The sequence below is a fragment of the Macaca fascicularis genome, chromosome 6 (genome assembly GCF_037993035.2).
Source record: "Macaca fascicularis isolate 582-1 chromosome 6, T2T-MFA8v1.1".
Lineage (NCBI taxonomy): Eukaryota > Metazoa > Chordata > Mammalia > Primates > Cercopithecidae > Macaca > Macaca fascicularis.
Genome location: NC_088380.1, coordinates 99269934 through 99284110, shown reverse-complemented (window position 1 = coordinate 99284110; position 14177 = coordinate 99269934). Strand labels below are relative to the sequence as shown.

At 39.3% G+C, this 14177-nt stretch overlaps 1 protein-coding gene across 14 annotated transcripts in view; it reads left to right on the top strand.

Annotated features, from left to right (window-relative positions):
- Positions 1-14177, top strand: part of MCTP1 (multiple C2 and transmembrane domain containing 1) — a 596832-nt gene that overhangs the window by 11839 nt on the left and 570816 nt on the right. For 9 of the 14 annotated variants that reach the window (XM_015451458.4, XM_015451455.4, XM_015451451.4 and 6 more), the window contains exon 2: positions 8968-9264. The exons of the other annotated variants lie outside the window; for them this stretch is intronic. In XM_015451458.4, coding sequence (XP_015306944.3) covers positions 8968-9264 — 297 coding nt within the window. The remainder of the gene's footprint in view (positions 1-8967; positions 9265-14177) is intronic. 14 annotated transcript variants of the gene reach the window in all.

Below are 14177 nucleotides of genomic sequence, written 5' to 3'. Positions count from 1 at the left end.
ACATGGGCTGCACCTTCTCTTTTCTTCTTTGCTTTCCTCTACTTTTACAGGAAGCTTCAGGTGAGGAACAGTAATGGGGTTTGGCTGTGATTGTGACTTTGCCTGGTCCTGTCTGGCCTTGTATATACACCAGTTGAACTCAACAGAGTTTCAATTAAAAAAAAAAAAGACTTGACCATTTGAGTCATCCCCTCAGCCTCTCTCTGCTCCCTTTGGCCCACTATGCAGCAAAATGTTCTACACTCAGGCTGATGCTTTTGTTATTTCCTTGCTTTCTCTGTGGGAATCAGCAGAATAAGACAGAAGGGAATAGTCAGAGATGGGAGGGAGACCTGCAGTTGGCAGAATTTCTCAGGCCGCATGCTCTCTGCCTGTGGGCTTTTCAAGGAAGACAAAGCATTTTGAAGTGTATTTATACCTATTATTTATCTGGCATTTTCACTTTCTTTGACTTCAAGTTTTTCCTACTGGGCATTTGCCAGGAATGAGGAAGAATTATATGCAATTTGCCATAGGAGAATCTTTGTATAACCTGGATGACTTGGATAACTTTGTATGACTTGGATAACTTTGTATATCTTGGATGACTTGGATAAATTGGATGATTAGCCTATGGAACTGTGTTGTGGGACTATCCAGGCGGTATATTATTTAGGTCTTGGCTCTTCCTTCTGTGCCCTCTGGCTTACCTTTCAGCTATAGTATCAGTTTTCTTTCTTTGCTTAGAAAATGAGCAGGGAAAATAAAGAAAGGACAGTCAGGCAATTTTTTTTATTAGTAGCTTTTATAAAATATCTTTTTTCATGGCAAAATTTTAATAATTGACTCCTTTGATGTTTGTGACATTTTGTGTTGCTTTGATATATGCCTTACACACATGTATGCACACACACAGAGGATACCTTTACCAGGCATGGTTTATGCACGTGCCTACTCTTTCATGCATATGATATTTTTCACTGGAGTCAAAGATAACCAGAAGAACATCAGCATTCTTCCACTTCTAAATTTAATCATCCACTTTAATAGTAATAAAGTAATAGTATTACATTTAAATGATGATATAATCTTTACAAATGGCTTTAGTTTATCTAGTCTGAATAGATGCACAAAAACTAGTTCAGCAAAAGAGAAAAAACAATTGGAAGATGGCATTTGTGGTTAGTAAACCACTATCGTGTGTTTTCTACAAAGGAAATGAATAATCTTACTTTGAATTTAAAATATATATAAATATAAAGAGTGCCATATAAAAATATATATTATATATAATGTTTTGCTTATATTATATATAATATAATATATATTAAAGCTATGATATATAAGGAATGCCTTTTCTTCAGTAGGATAGTCATTCTCCTATAAGTGTATATCATATTTATAGCCACCATGGGAGAGCACTCATTGAATTATTCCCTTAATCCTTTCAAACCCAGGTATCACAATAATATCAATCATTAGTGTTTTCAAGCATGGCCTGACTTAACTCTCACAAAATGATCCTTACAGGTAAAAAATAGGGAGGCATTTTGGTGAGTTTCTCTATTGATATAGTTCATTTTTTTTTCTAATTTGAGGAAGGGAAATACTTTTAGGATCATAAAAATATATTCCCATAATCACAAGATATATTCCCATAATCACAAGAATCTCATTTTTTGAGATCACCTCAGAATGAGAGCTGGTAAATAACTGAATTAGGAACAAATTGGTCTGAGACAGCAGAGCCTTCCTGTGTGGTGGGTGGCTGCCTAGTGTAATGTCTTATTTTCTGTTAATGTTGCCATGCTAATGCCTCTCAGTGGCTCTATTTGAAAAACATTTCTTACACTATTTTATTACTTTCTTCATCCTCTTAATTATATCTGGATTATATCCTGAATGGTGTATTTACAAATGCCCATTTCATATTTTAAAATCTATTCTTTTTCTAGGAGTATATGCCTGATGTGAGTTTCAGACAATTTCATTTGTATTTGGTGCCAGAAATGTGTTGCGTGAGCTGCTTTTGCGTAAGTGTACACGAACATATTTATTGTGTTATCTATTGTGGTAGGGCTTGCTCTTTACTACCCTGTCTTTGAATTAACTTTTGTTAAATCACAATATGAATTTTTTTTTTTTTTTGAGAGAGTCTTGCTCTGTCGCCCAGGCTGGAGTGCAGTGGTGCAATCTCGGCTCACTGCAACCTTCACCTCCTGGGTTCAAGCGATTCTCCTGCCTCAGTCTCCCAAGTAGCTGGAATTACAGGCGCCTGCCATCACACCTGGCTAATTTTTGTATTTTTAGTACAGATGGGGTTTCGCCATGTTGGTCAGGTTGGTCTCGAACTCCTGACCTCAAGTGATCTGCCTGCCTCATCCTCCCAAAGTACTGGGATTACAGGCATGAGTCAATATGCCCGGCCTGCAGTCCATCTTCTAAAGCTGCATTAGGTGAGGTCTGACTTGCTGACGAGTTCCTCCCCAGCCTACCCTGAGCTGAGCTCTGTTTGCTCAGTTGTGCCATCTCACCTCTGGCCTGAGGCCAACCAACATGTGGAGCTTCTTACCCGGTTCCATTTTAAAATGACACTTCATAACTGATATTAATAATAGCTATACATATATAACATTATGTATTAGGCATTATTCTAAGTATTGTATATATATTAACTGATTTATTTACTACAACACTTAGGTTGATGTCTTCTTCATTTTCCAAATGGGGAAACTGAACCACAGGCGATTAACTGACTTGCCCAAAGTTATACATCTGTATGATGGACCCAGGTCTATGTCACCAGAGTCTGTGTCTTTAAACACTACAAAATAGGCTGCCTAAAGTAGGTTGTGCCTGAGGAACCCAGCTTAGGAAAATATAATCCCAAGTAACTAGAAACTTTTAAATGACAGTTCTACTTAAAAAAAAAAAATTATTCCTTACCAGGCACCCCACTAAATCACCATCATTATTTTTGTTATTGATACTATTATTAGACATATGTTATACATTAAAAGTTCTATAATTTTTCATTTCCTATATTCTATAGCCTCATCTTGTTTCTATCATTCTACTTTCTTCTCCCCTGAAAGGCATGATTTTAGGGGAAATAAATGAAATATATCTGTCTCTTAGGCATTCTATATACAGCATCTCAAAGAAACATTTATAGATTATGTACATTGTCTCACTTAAACTTCACAGCAGTTTCGACAAATAGATATTGTTAGTTGCATTTTATGTATGGGAAATTCTTAGAGAGGCTAAGTAACTTTTTGGCAGTCCTGGTTTTGTCCATAGTTAGTAAGTGGCAAAGCTAGATATTGACAGACATCTGATTACTACCAACGCCATAATTTCCAGGCTACCCACTGCTTCACCATTGGTGAGGCCACATTACCACACTAGTGCTAGATACATGCTTGGTGCCCAAACCTGTGATTTGTGGTTGAGTCTGACTGTCCCTTAACACCAGCCTTGCTGGTAGGTCTCTCCACAGTTTTGGGGAGAAGGCTAGAGGAAGGTGCCACCATTAGTTAGAGAAAAGTTTCCAGTGAATGAGAATGGGTTGGTGTGTTTATTTTTGGCTCAGTTCTGAGACCTCATAGTGAATATTTTCAGATCTTTCTTCTTGTGAGTTCTATACACATATCATGACTTCAAATCATGTTGTTAAGCTCCTCTGAAAAATAATGCTGTATATTCTGTATTTAGTCTAGGAGTTATGATCTTTGGACAGGAAAACAAATTCTTTTCTGAACACTTAATTGTTTTGTAAAGATGTCCATTTGGGGTATATTCCTTTAACAAGGAGAAAGCAAGATATGAGATAATGTCTTCTGAATTTGGCATAATTTCTAATGTTTCTTAATAATGATAATATCAGCATGCAAATCTTAGTCTTATGCCAGTTGCTGTCTTAATGGATTTGCAGACATTACTTCATTTAATCTTTGTGACAACAGTAAAGCAGTGGGAATTCTTAGCCTCATTTTATAGATAAATCAGTGGAGGCTTAGAAAAAGTGAGGACATTTCTCAAGGTCACACAGCTGGTAAACAGTAGAGCTCAGATTTTGTACCTAAGAACTGACTCCAAAACTCATGAGTCTAACTGCTATGTTATAGGTGGCTTTCTTCAACATTGAAAAGCTGCTAGGTCTGCTTGCTGGGTCTGACCTGCAGACCCTGACCCAGTGATGGATGAAAGACGTACACTGACACAGATATTTTGCCTGTCAGTGCAGCTAAGGGAATCTGCTGCCTGAGTCTGCAGCTTTGGTCCCGATAAGCTGGTGAAGTTCACATTTATTTAGTACAGATTAAATGACAAAGGTCTCCAGTAAACACTACCAGAGGGTGATTAACATCGCCAACCTCCCTAGTAGAGAGCAGTGATGTATCCACAGATGATCAAAGGTTGGTCTTAGGACCACATGAGTAAACAAGCTATTTAGATAAACTCCTCTACATTCCTATGTATCTATGCCCTAAGTTTTTAAGAGAATTCTGCTGCCTTCAGCCAAATCTTTTACTGAAGCTATGCAAACCTCCTGGCCTTCCAAGAAGGTTTGTGACTATTTCCTATAACTTTATAACTTCTTCCACCACCTTGAATGATCCCCTAAATCTGCTCATGAGTGTTGTCTTGTAGCTGTTTTCCAGATGTCTTGGAATGGGGAGAATATGCAGTTAAAATGTTCTATATAATAAACCAATCCCAGATATGTATGTGTAGCTGGAAGATCTCCTTCCAATTAAATACCAATGATTTTAGTAACCATCTTTCTCTTTCTCCCTTCCTCAAATATTTATGAAATATCTATGTTGTGGTAGACAGAGTATCTTGTTAATACCTTGATAATAAGACAGTTCCTACTCACATAGAGCTTATGATCTTATAGAAGAAACATCCATTACATTAAAATATATGCAAATTGTTACCAATTACAATTGTGATAACTAAATCAGAGAAGTACAGAGAATTATGGGAATGAATTGTATAATAAGTAGTCTCAACCCAATCTTGAGAGAGGGAGGATCAGATTGGGTTTCCCTGAAGAAGCATTTAGGATCAAATGAAAATAATGAATAGGAGTTAGTCAGATTTCTTCAGGGTGGAGGGAAGTCAGGGATGTGGCAGACAGTTCTGGGCAGAGGGAACCACAGCAGGAGGTACTTAGAGGAAGATTGCCTGGACAGTGGGGATTTGGTGATTAAGAGAGAAGGTGTGTGTGTGTTGGGGGAGATGGGTCTGGGATTAGTGGCAGGGGCCAGATTATGCAGAACCTTGCAGATCTTGGGGAGATTTTGGACTTTAGCAAGCACTGAAGCAATTTTGAGAGCCTGGATGCTCAGCCTTGAAGAGAGGAACCATCTTCAGGAGACTTCATGTCCTTGGTCTGGGAATAGCTTTCCTTTGCTTCTATGTGTGGAACCACATTGTACTCACAAAGTTGTCTTGTAAAGAGATAGGGAAGTAGGTTGGAGCTATGTTTTCCCTATTAGGATATGGTATTTTAAAAATGTCGACAAAAATAGAAATACCTAGAGGATGAAAGTATCTTTCCCCCTGGAAAAACATGCCATTTCATTCTTCCTATTGCTTTTTTATTGAGTACTATTGGAAAGTAAATGAAGGCAAGAAATGCAATCTAATGTCTCATTATCAGTGCTCAGGGGAGAGATTTCTCCTAGACAGCACATTTCCGAGCCTAGGTAGAGATGAAAATTAGATAAAGCTCAGTGATCCAGATGTTATGACTGTAAATTATAAAAAATACATTTTCAGGAGCTTTCAACTTCTTTCCTGAAGTTAGGGTGGGGAAAAAATGAAAAACTTTGGAAAGCGTTCTATAAGGAGTTGTACATTTAAAAATCTGTATTGTTTGTTAACATAAGCATGGGTTAATTAGGAAGACTTTCTGTTGAACAGATCTAAAGCATGGTAAAGTAGATTTAATTTGTTATGTATTTTCCTATATATTTTCTCAGATATAAAATCTGAATTTTATATTTCCATGTATAGCCAATATTCGTATTTATGAAACAAATTTGCAGCAATGTTCTCAAGCAAGAAGGAAAAGTTAAAGTGTGTAAAAGCTCACCATTACATTTGTTATGCAATGTTATAGGAGGGAAAAGAAGGAAATGTCACAATATTTCATGGAGACTGTAGTCTGTCACACAATCAAAATTGAAGTGGCAACATAAGCCAGCCTACTTGCTCTTCTGTGAACGCTCAGGGTATAGATTCTAGCACATCTAGCAAATGTGAGTGATCAGAAATTGTACCAACCCCTGCCCGACTGAGGTTTGCCAATCTCTGCATTGACCTCCCCAGCCAACTACTACAGTGACCAATATGAGCATGGACTGCTTTAAGCACTCAAGCATTACTGCCATCTGGACTAGGAAATAGCATCTAGTAGAAATTTTCAATGACAGAAGCCACGCCAAAGTCAAAAGGGTATCAAGAACCTACATATTCTTTTATTTGCTATTATGGAAAAATGCGATGTAGTCTTTTTGTTGTTGTTCTTCATGTAGTATTTTACTGGAGTCATAACCAAGTAAACATTATGCTATTCAAACAGTAAACAGATTTAAAGAGTAATTCTAATTCTATTTTGGGTATCGTAAACCCTTTTCAGAAACTAACAAAGGTTGTGGTATTTTCCCCACCGAAATGTACACAAAACCAGAATTGTGCATTCTTCCTCAAGGAGGGAAACTCATGACTTTCAATCCGTGGACTCCAGAGCTCTCAGTTAATACCCTTGGGTAAAAGGAAGACTCAGTAACAATTCTTATGAAATTAGATGGCTTCATTAGCATTATAAAAGTTAAAACTTGAGTCTCTGAAATTTCAACCATGGCCTGCATATTTATTTATCCTAGAACCTTGCAGGGCACTTGGATTGATTTTAGGAGGAAAAATCTGTAGACTGGCCTCCTAAGAGTAGGTCTAGACGTGTCCAGAAATAAAAAGGAAGCTGTAGCCTACAGCATTTACCAAACATACCAGGGTACGAGGGGAACCCAAATTTGGAGTTTCTTGCTAATATGGGGTTCTGTTTCCTAGAAGTTGATTTCTGTTTCCTTCTTATGCATTCTTATATGAGACTCTTCTTTGGGTCTGAGCCTTTGAGAAGCGAGATTCCTTTACCAGAGGCTGTGATATCTAATAGAAACTCTCTCTGATTATCCTCCTCAGTTGTCAACATTTGCCGACTGCCACCTACACACATAAGAAATTGAAAATCTGTTCTAGATTCTGGAAACCCAATACTCCTGCACTCCAGAGATTTTTTCTCTTAGATGAGGAGGTAGCATATATACGTAAAACATAAGTGTCACTACCAGGTAGCACAGACATTCTACTTTTAAGTAAATAAAACCATGGGGATCCCTGTGTCTTGGGAGATAAATACAGAGGCTTAATGACCTCATTTGCGACAACTACCTGAACAATTGGTCTGGTTTGCACCAGCAGTAGTGTACTCTCAGCTCTGTGTTCACTTCTTCTCATTGATTTCATGGCCATCTTATAAAAGTGCTGGAAAATGTAGAAGCCTGCAGTCTGAAATCACCATGAAGAAAGAGTTTTGTTAGAGGGCAGTTCTCAAACCTGTGAGGTGGATGATTCACAGGGATATGGATCTGTGCTTGTGCACTCTGGAGTTTGATAAATGGGCGCACAAACAATTGCTTCCTTTAAAATAAGCCAACCACAGGCCTAACTTATAGCTCCTTGCCTGGAAGCCCGATTCTCTGCTTGGGGCAGCAGCCTATGAAAAGGAAGCTGGGTAGAGCTGAGGGTGGAATGTGAGCACCTCTTGGACTGAAGCTTGGGCTTGGTGTAAGAAGGCCAAGGAGACTGAGCTGCTGCTGGGGCTGACTCCTCATGTCCTGCCAGCTAGGCCATGCTTGGGAGCTAAAGAGGCACACAGTAGTTCCCCATATGATACTGGGAACATTTGAGGAGTGTTGGGTAGGAGTGGAGATGTCTAATGGGATGGATGGAGCAGAGCCCAGGCATCAGGGATGGGCTGTTCACGAGCCTTTCATTGCAAGATATAGCAGCTCAACTCTTCCTTGATTAGGCTTCAAAGGAGAGTGTATTGGCCACAGCTGAAAAGATCCAGGGCAGGCTGGATCCAGGCCTCAGTTGTCAGGTCTCTGTCTTTACCCCACCACCCTCTGCCACCTTTCCTTCTTTCCTTCTCCCAGAATTGCTTGGCTTTGGACATCTTCCCTCTCAGGCAGACTCTCTACTGGCGGCTCTCAGCATCTCTAGGCACACATCTTCCTCACAGCTGTGACCACCCATGGGAAAGACCATGCTTGGGAGTGAGTGACATTGGGAGTGATTTGGACCCTCACTGTGTCTACTGTGGCCAGTTGGTGCTTTGGGCAGGTTATGTGTGTATTTTGGAACCCAGAAGTGAGGGGCATTCAACCCAAACACTGTGGACTGAGAGTGGGAGAGAGGCGGGTCTTTAAAGGCAAATCAGATTGCTCTGGGCAGGCAGATATTTCCAGTGTCCACGTGGGGTGCAGTGCCCATGTGGGGTTTGGTCAGTCACCAGCAGTGGGGAAGATGAATAATCAGCCATCCAGAAAATCTATCTGTGAGCTACTGGACTCAGCTGCTGGTCTGAAGCACTGCCTTGGAGAGGGAGACTGTTTTTCTGTGTTTTCAATATAAAATGAACATAGAGTATAGAATTTTAAAGTGTATATCAACTAGATTTTTAATGCTTTTCTTCCTGAATGGGTTTTAGTATTTGAAAAGCCATACTAATGAGATGACTAGTTTTAAAGTTAGCTATGGTACAAATAACAGCAACTGAGTTAACCTAAAGGCTATCACATTAATGAAGTCCTAGAATTTTAGCAAAGAACTTAGAAAACATACTTTAGAGAGGTAAATACTGATGCTCAAGGGATAAATCCACTTACCATCCTCTTTTCCTCCTTTCAGAGCCTAGAATATAAACAGTTCCTGATCCGCACTCCACTTGCAAGCAGCTTCATTATACAAATATACTTTAGTAGTGTTCACCCATTGCTGCCTCAGCTTCTTTTACTGTCCCTGTCATCACACTTTGCAAGAAGATGGTTTTTTAAGGGGATCTGTGGTTTCGATAAAAAAGAAGAGAAGATAACAGTGCAAGAGAAGAATGGCTTAGGAGAGTTGCCTGCCCCTGGGTGGAGACTGGACTGGTTGACTTTGCCCATGGGGAAGAGAGGTGGAGGCAGACTGTCTTCCAGAACTCAAGTAAGTCTTAACCTCTCTAAACCTCACATTTCTTTTCTGTAAAACTGGGGGAATAACATACCAACCTGATGGTGCTGTTATGAGGGTACAATGTAAGTTCCTGGTATGTGGCAATGCTCAATATACATTCTTTATTCTCCTCCACTCCATCACTTCTGATAGTCGTTCATCTCCACTTTTGAGGCAGCAGGTATCTTTAAACATTATACTGGTGTCTCTTGGAGCCTTCAGGAATGACCATTTATACTTTAGCATGAATTAGCTAGGTTCTTGCCTTCTAATTTCTGGATAGAACATTGTAAATTTTGAGCAGTGGGCATGGGTGGAAGTGATTTAGCTCAATCTGTAGAATTTGTGACAGCAACCTGGGCCTGGATGGGTGCCACAGGACTTAGTATGGGGGAGGTGACAAGAGGCTGGAAACTAGTGGAGCTTTGAATGGAGGTGCCTGGGAAGGGAGGCATGAGATGCTAACTACAGACTTGCTTTGATCCATAGCTTGGCTGAAGAATGGCTCTGGGTCTGGCAAGGGAATGGGAAACTGCCATGTTCTCCTCTGCCACCCTCCTGTCCCTCATAATTTCTTGCTCCAAGAACTTGGGCTGGAGCTGCTAGAAGTACATTAGGAGATCTCATCTGCAAACCAACTCCCATTAGTGACATTGCTTCTCTGGGCAAATGAAGACAGTAAACACAGCTTCCTAATGAACTCTGGACTTTCCCCAGTTCAGGAAGTCAGAGGCTGCTCGCACTGCATAGATAATGTTTTCATAAGGCTTAGCCTTCGTACACTTGCACAATTTTTTTGTCACATCTTAAAATGGAAGATCTAAGCAGGAGTCACTTGTAGTCACTTCCTTTGCTTTATATATGCTTTGCACATAGTAAATGCCCCATAAATGCGAAATCAAATTGAATAATATATGATTTGTCTATTATTTGAAAAAAGCTTTTAATTTTTAGAGTAGTATACAGAATAATTAGGGATAGATGACATTGTTTGACATAAATGAACTTTATTTTTAATTTTTTTATATTTATTGAAGAGTTTTGATATTTCGTTAAAATAATGTCTGAAGGGGTTAATTAGCCACAATTTTTTGAGTTTCTAGGTTTTTAAATTAAGCTACTTTTTAATCCTACTGAGAATTTCCTACATTGCTACAATTATGTTTACAGGGAATTTATTTTTCAAGGTTAAATAGAGATAATCACTTTCTCAAATAGAGATATTCTAAATTGATTTCTAATCTTCTAAGCACACAACTGTCCATGCAGTCTTGTCTCAGATTTTAGTTCTGAGAACCGATTTAGGCATCTTTATCTCATTATTGGTCCTTTCATATTATTTTTATATCTGATTTCCTCTCATTTCCTAAAAATGGGTGTAATGTTTAAGAATAATGATACTTTTGGTATCTTTTTACGGTGTTTACAGAGTGTTTACCTTATGGGAGGTACTGTGCTTGGAGATGTGAGTAAAAGGTGCTGGCTTGGTTAGCCATTTCACAGTTGAAATGAACTGTGTGCTCTTAGAAATCACCTGTGATCCTGTGATCAAAAAATGTCTATGGATTGTAGGATTGATTTTCAAGAGTTAGATTCCCTTAATTTCTGCTCGACTCATGAAGGTAAATGAACAGGCGAAGAGTTAGTGAAGGCTGACCTGTCTCTGCCCAGATCCCCTCATCTCGAGACGGGCCCATCCCCTGGCTGCTGGGGCATGGACTGTGATGGCTTCACAGCTGTGTCCCTAGTAGGCATTGCCCTTGGCCTCAGGACACAGCCTCTCCCAAAGTTATGTCCCTCCAAGTGGCCAGTGGCTGGTTGATGAGGGGCTATAAAGACCCAGCCCTCTTGCCTCTATTTGGGGCAACTCTGCAGTCCCAGCCCCAGAGCTCCCTGTAGGACCGAAGGAGGCCTCAGTTGAAACCACATTGTGGGTTACCTTCTCCTTCTGTCCAATCCTGATTCCTTGCTTCCTTATGGGTGTATCTCCAGGGCAGCGCAACCCACCCCCAATAAATTGGCTAGATGTACATCTCCATTGCAGAGAACATTTACAAGGAACTCCGTCTGACTGACATCATTGTTGAATTTCTTGAAGAGATCTGTAAGTTTTAGGAAGAAACAATCAGATGTCATAGAAACAGTGGCAACAAACTTTGAAGGGCTTGGTGACAGATGAACATTTTGAAGCAATCAAGGGAAGTTTTGTGGTAGCGTTACACCCAGGCTTAAAATAACGTTTATAGAAGGATGAAGAAACACAGATATCCCAGAGAAGATGAGCGTTAGGTGGCACCAGAGTGCAACAAAATTAAATGGAGATTGCAAGTACTACGAAAAATCATTTATTACAGAAAAGAAATTAGATTTTTAAATAAGCATTTCAAAAAAATCACCAAATGCTAATGTGGGAGGAATCTTTTTTTTTCAGCTACAGAATCACACTATAGCCGGGAGATTCAAGTGCTGCAGAAAATTATTATAAAGCGCCCACTGCATACTATTCATATATGTACTGCTTCATTTCAAGGATCGGGAAATGGTCTTCAGCTGTGAAGACCATTTGGTGTTTATTATGGATCAGAGTACGAGGTCTCAAAGTGGTTAAATGGCTTTCCAACAGTACATTTGTCTAATGCATAGCAGCTACTCAGATATTTATTGAATGGATGCAGAAATCAATGAATAGGGCTGGGAACAAATTTAGGATATTTTCCTTACTACCTAGAGGAATGGAATTTACGTCGGAAAAGTTTCACAGTCTAATGGGACTTCAGCTTCTTTGGGTTAGCTCCTGTGCATAATATGTGTTATTTTAACTTTTTAAAAAAGTCGAATGAACTTCTAGGAATCTATTGCAAAGACGTCATCAAAGGATTGAACCAAAAATATATTTAGAATTGTTTATCACTCCGTTAGTTTTAATAGAAAATTTACAAGAAAAAAACAAACAACCCCATCAAAAAGTGGGCAAAGGATATGAACAGACATTTCTCAAAAGAAGACATTCATACAGCCAACAGACACATGAAAAAATGCTCATCATCACTGGCCATCAGAGAAATGCAAATCAAAACCACAATGAGATACCATCTCACACCAGTTAGAATGGCGATCATTAAAAAGTCAGGAAACAACAGGTGCTGGAGAGGATGTGGAGAAATAGGAACACTTTTACACTGTTGGTGGGATTGTAAACTAGTTCAATCATTATGGAAAACAGTATGGCGATTCCTCAAGGATCTAGAACTAGATGTACCATATGACCCAGCCATCCCATTACTGGGTATATACCCAAAGGATTATAAATTATGCTGCTATAAAGACACATGCACACGTATGTTTATTGCAGCACTATTCACAATAGCAAAGACTTGGAATCAACCCAAATGTCCATCAGTGACAGATTGGATTAAGAAAATGTGGCACATATACACCATGGAATACTATGCAGCCATCAAAAATGATGAGTTTGCGTCCTTTGTAGGGACATGGATGCAGCTGGAAACCATCATTCTTAGCAAACTATCACAAGAACAGAAAACCAAACACCGCATGTTCTCACTCAAAGGTGGGAACTGAACAATAAGATCATTTGGACTCAGGAAGGGGAACATCACACACAGGGGCCTATCATGGGGAGGGGGGAGGGGGGAGGGATTGCATTGGGAGTTATACCTGATGTAAATGATGAGTTGATGGGTGCAGCACACCAACATGGCACAAGTATACATATGTAACAAACCTGCACGTTATGCACATGTACCCTACAACTTAAAGTATAATAATAATAAATAATTATTGACAGTAAAAAAAAAAAAAAAAAAAAAGAAAAACTGGAAATTGCTCACATTTCCAATAATAGAGGAATGCTTAAATAATTACAATAAACCCTCTGGGTTATTACCTGGTCATTTGTTCTGTGCTGGAAATGTGCAAGGGGAGAAGAAAAGACACACACACAGTACCTTTAAGGGTAGACAGCCTTTATCCCAAGTATATGGCAATACAGATATAATAAGCAAATGATATAAGCAAAAGCAAATTGCAATGGGAAGGGGAGAAGGGAAAAGTATATATATACATACACACACACACATACATATATATACACACACACATATATATGTATATATATATTTACACTCACCAGACTATGGAGGATTCACCAGGAATCAACAGCCTGGGCTCCAGAGTCGGCCACTCATCCGTGCACAGGCAAGGAGAGGTCTCATGACGCTTTGGTGCGGTCTGGAACCCTCTTTTGTAACGAGTTCTTTGGCATGGGGTCCAGTCACCAGGGCCTTTTGTGACTGGGCTCAAGGAATACAAAAAGGTCAACTTGTTTTTGCGATTGTCTATTGTTTTTTAATAACTAACATATAGACATAGATTGAAATAGAGATTTCTCCGAAACATCGCTGGATGAACGCCTCAGGGGGCTCACACAACCTGTTCTGGGACTTGGTGACCATTGTTTGTGTCATGTTCAATTGAGTTCAAATTTAATATTTAACTTTTCCTCCAAACTTGGCCTCAATTTGATACTCAATTGTAGGAAAATACCCTTACAGATACATGGGGAAGGCATAGTTGATATAGATTACAGATACAGGGTGAGCACAGGAGAATTAAAAGCACAATTAATAAAAACCACACGCACCATGGCTTTTCAAGGAGAGTAATATTGTGAAAATTGTCAGGGATAGGCACATAACATTCAGTATGAAGTCAGGCACAAACCCCTCCTTGGGCTGCGGTAAGCATATCTAATGCCATTCGATTTTGCAACACAACAGTACACAGCTGAGCAAATTCATCTGATAACAACATACGTCCAATGCTACTGTCATTAAGAGCTTTTTCTACATGTAAGCTTAATATTTTAATTTGTCGCCGAAGCA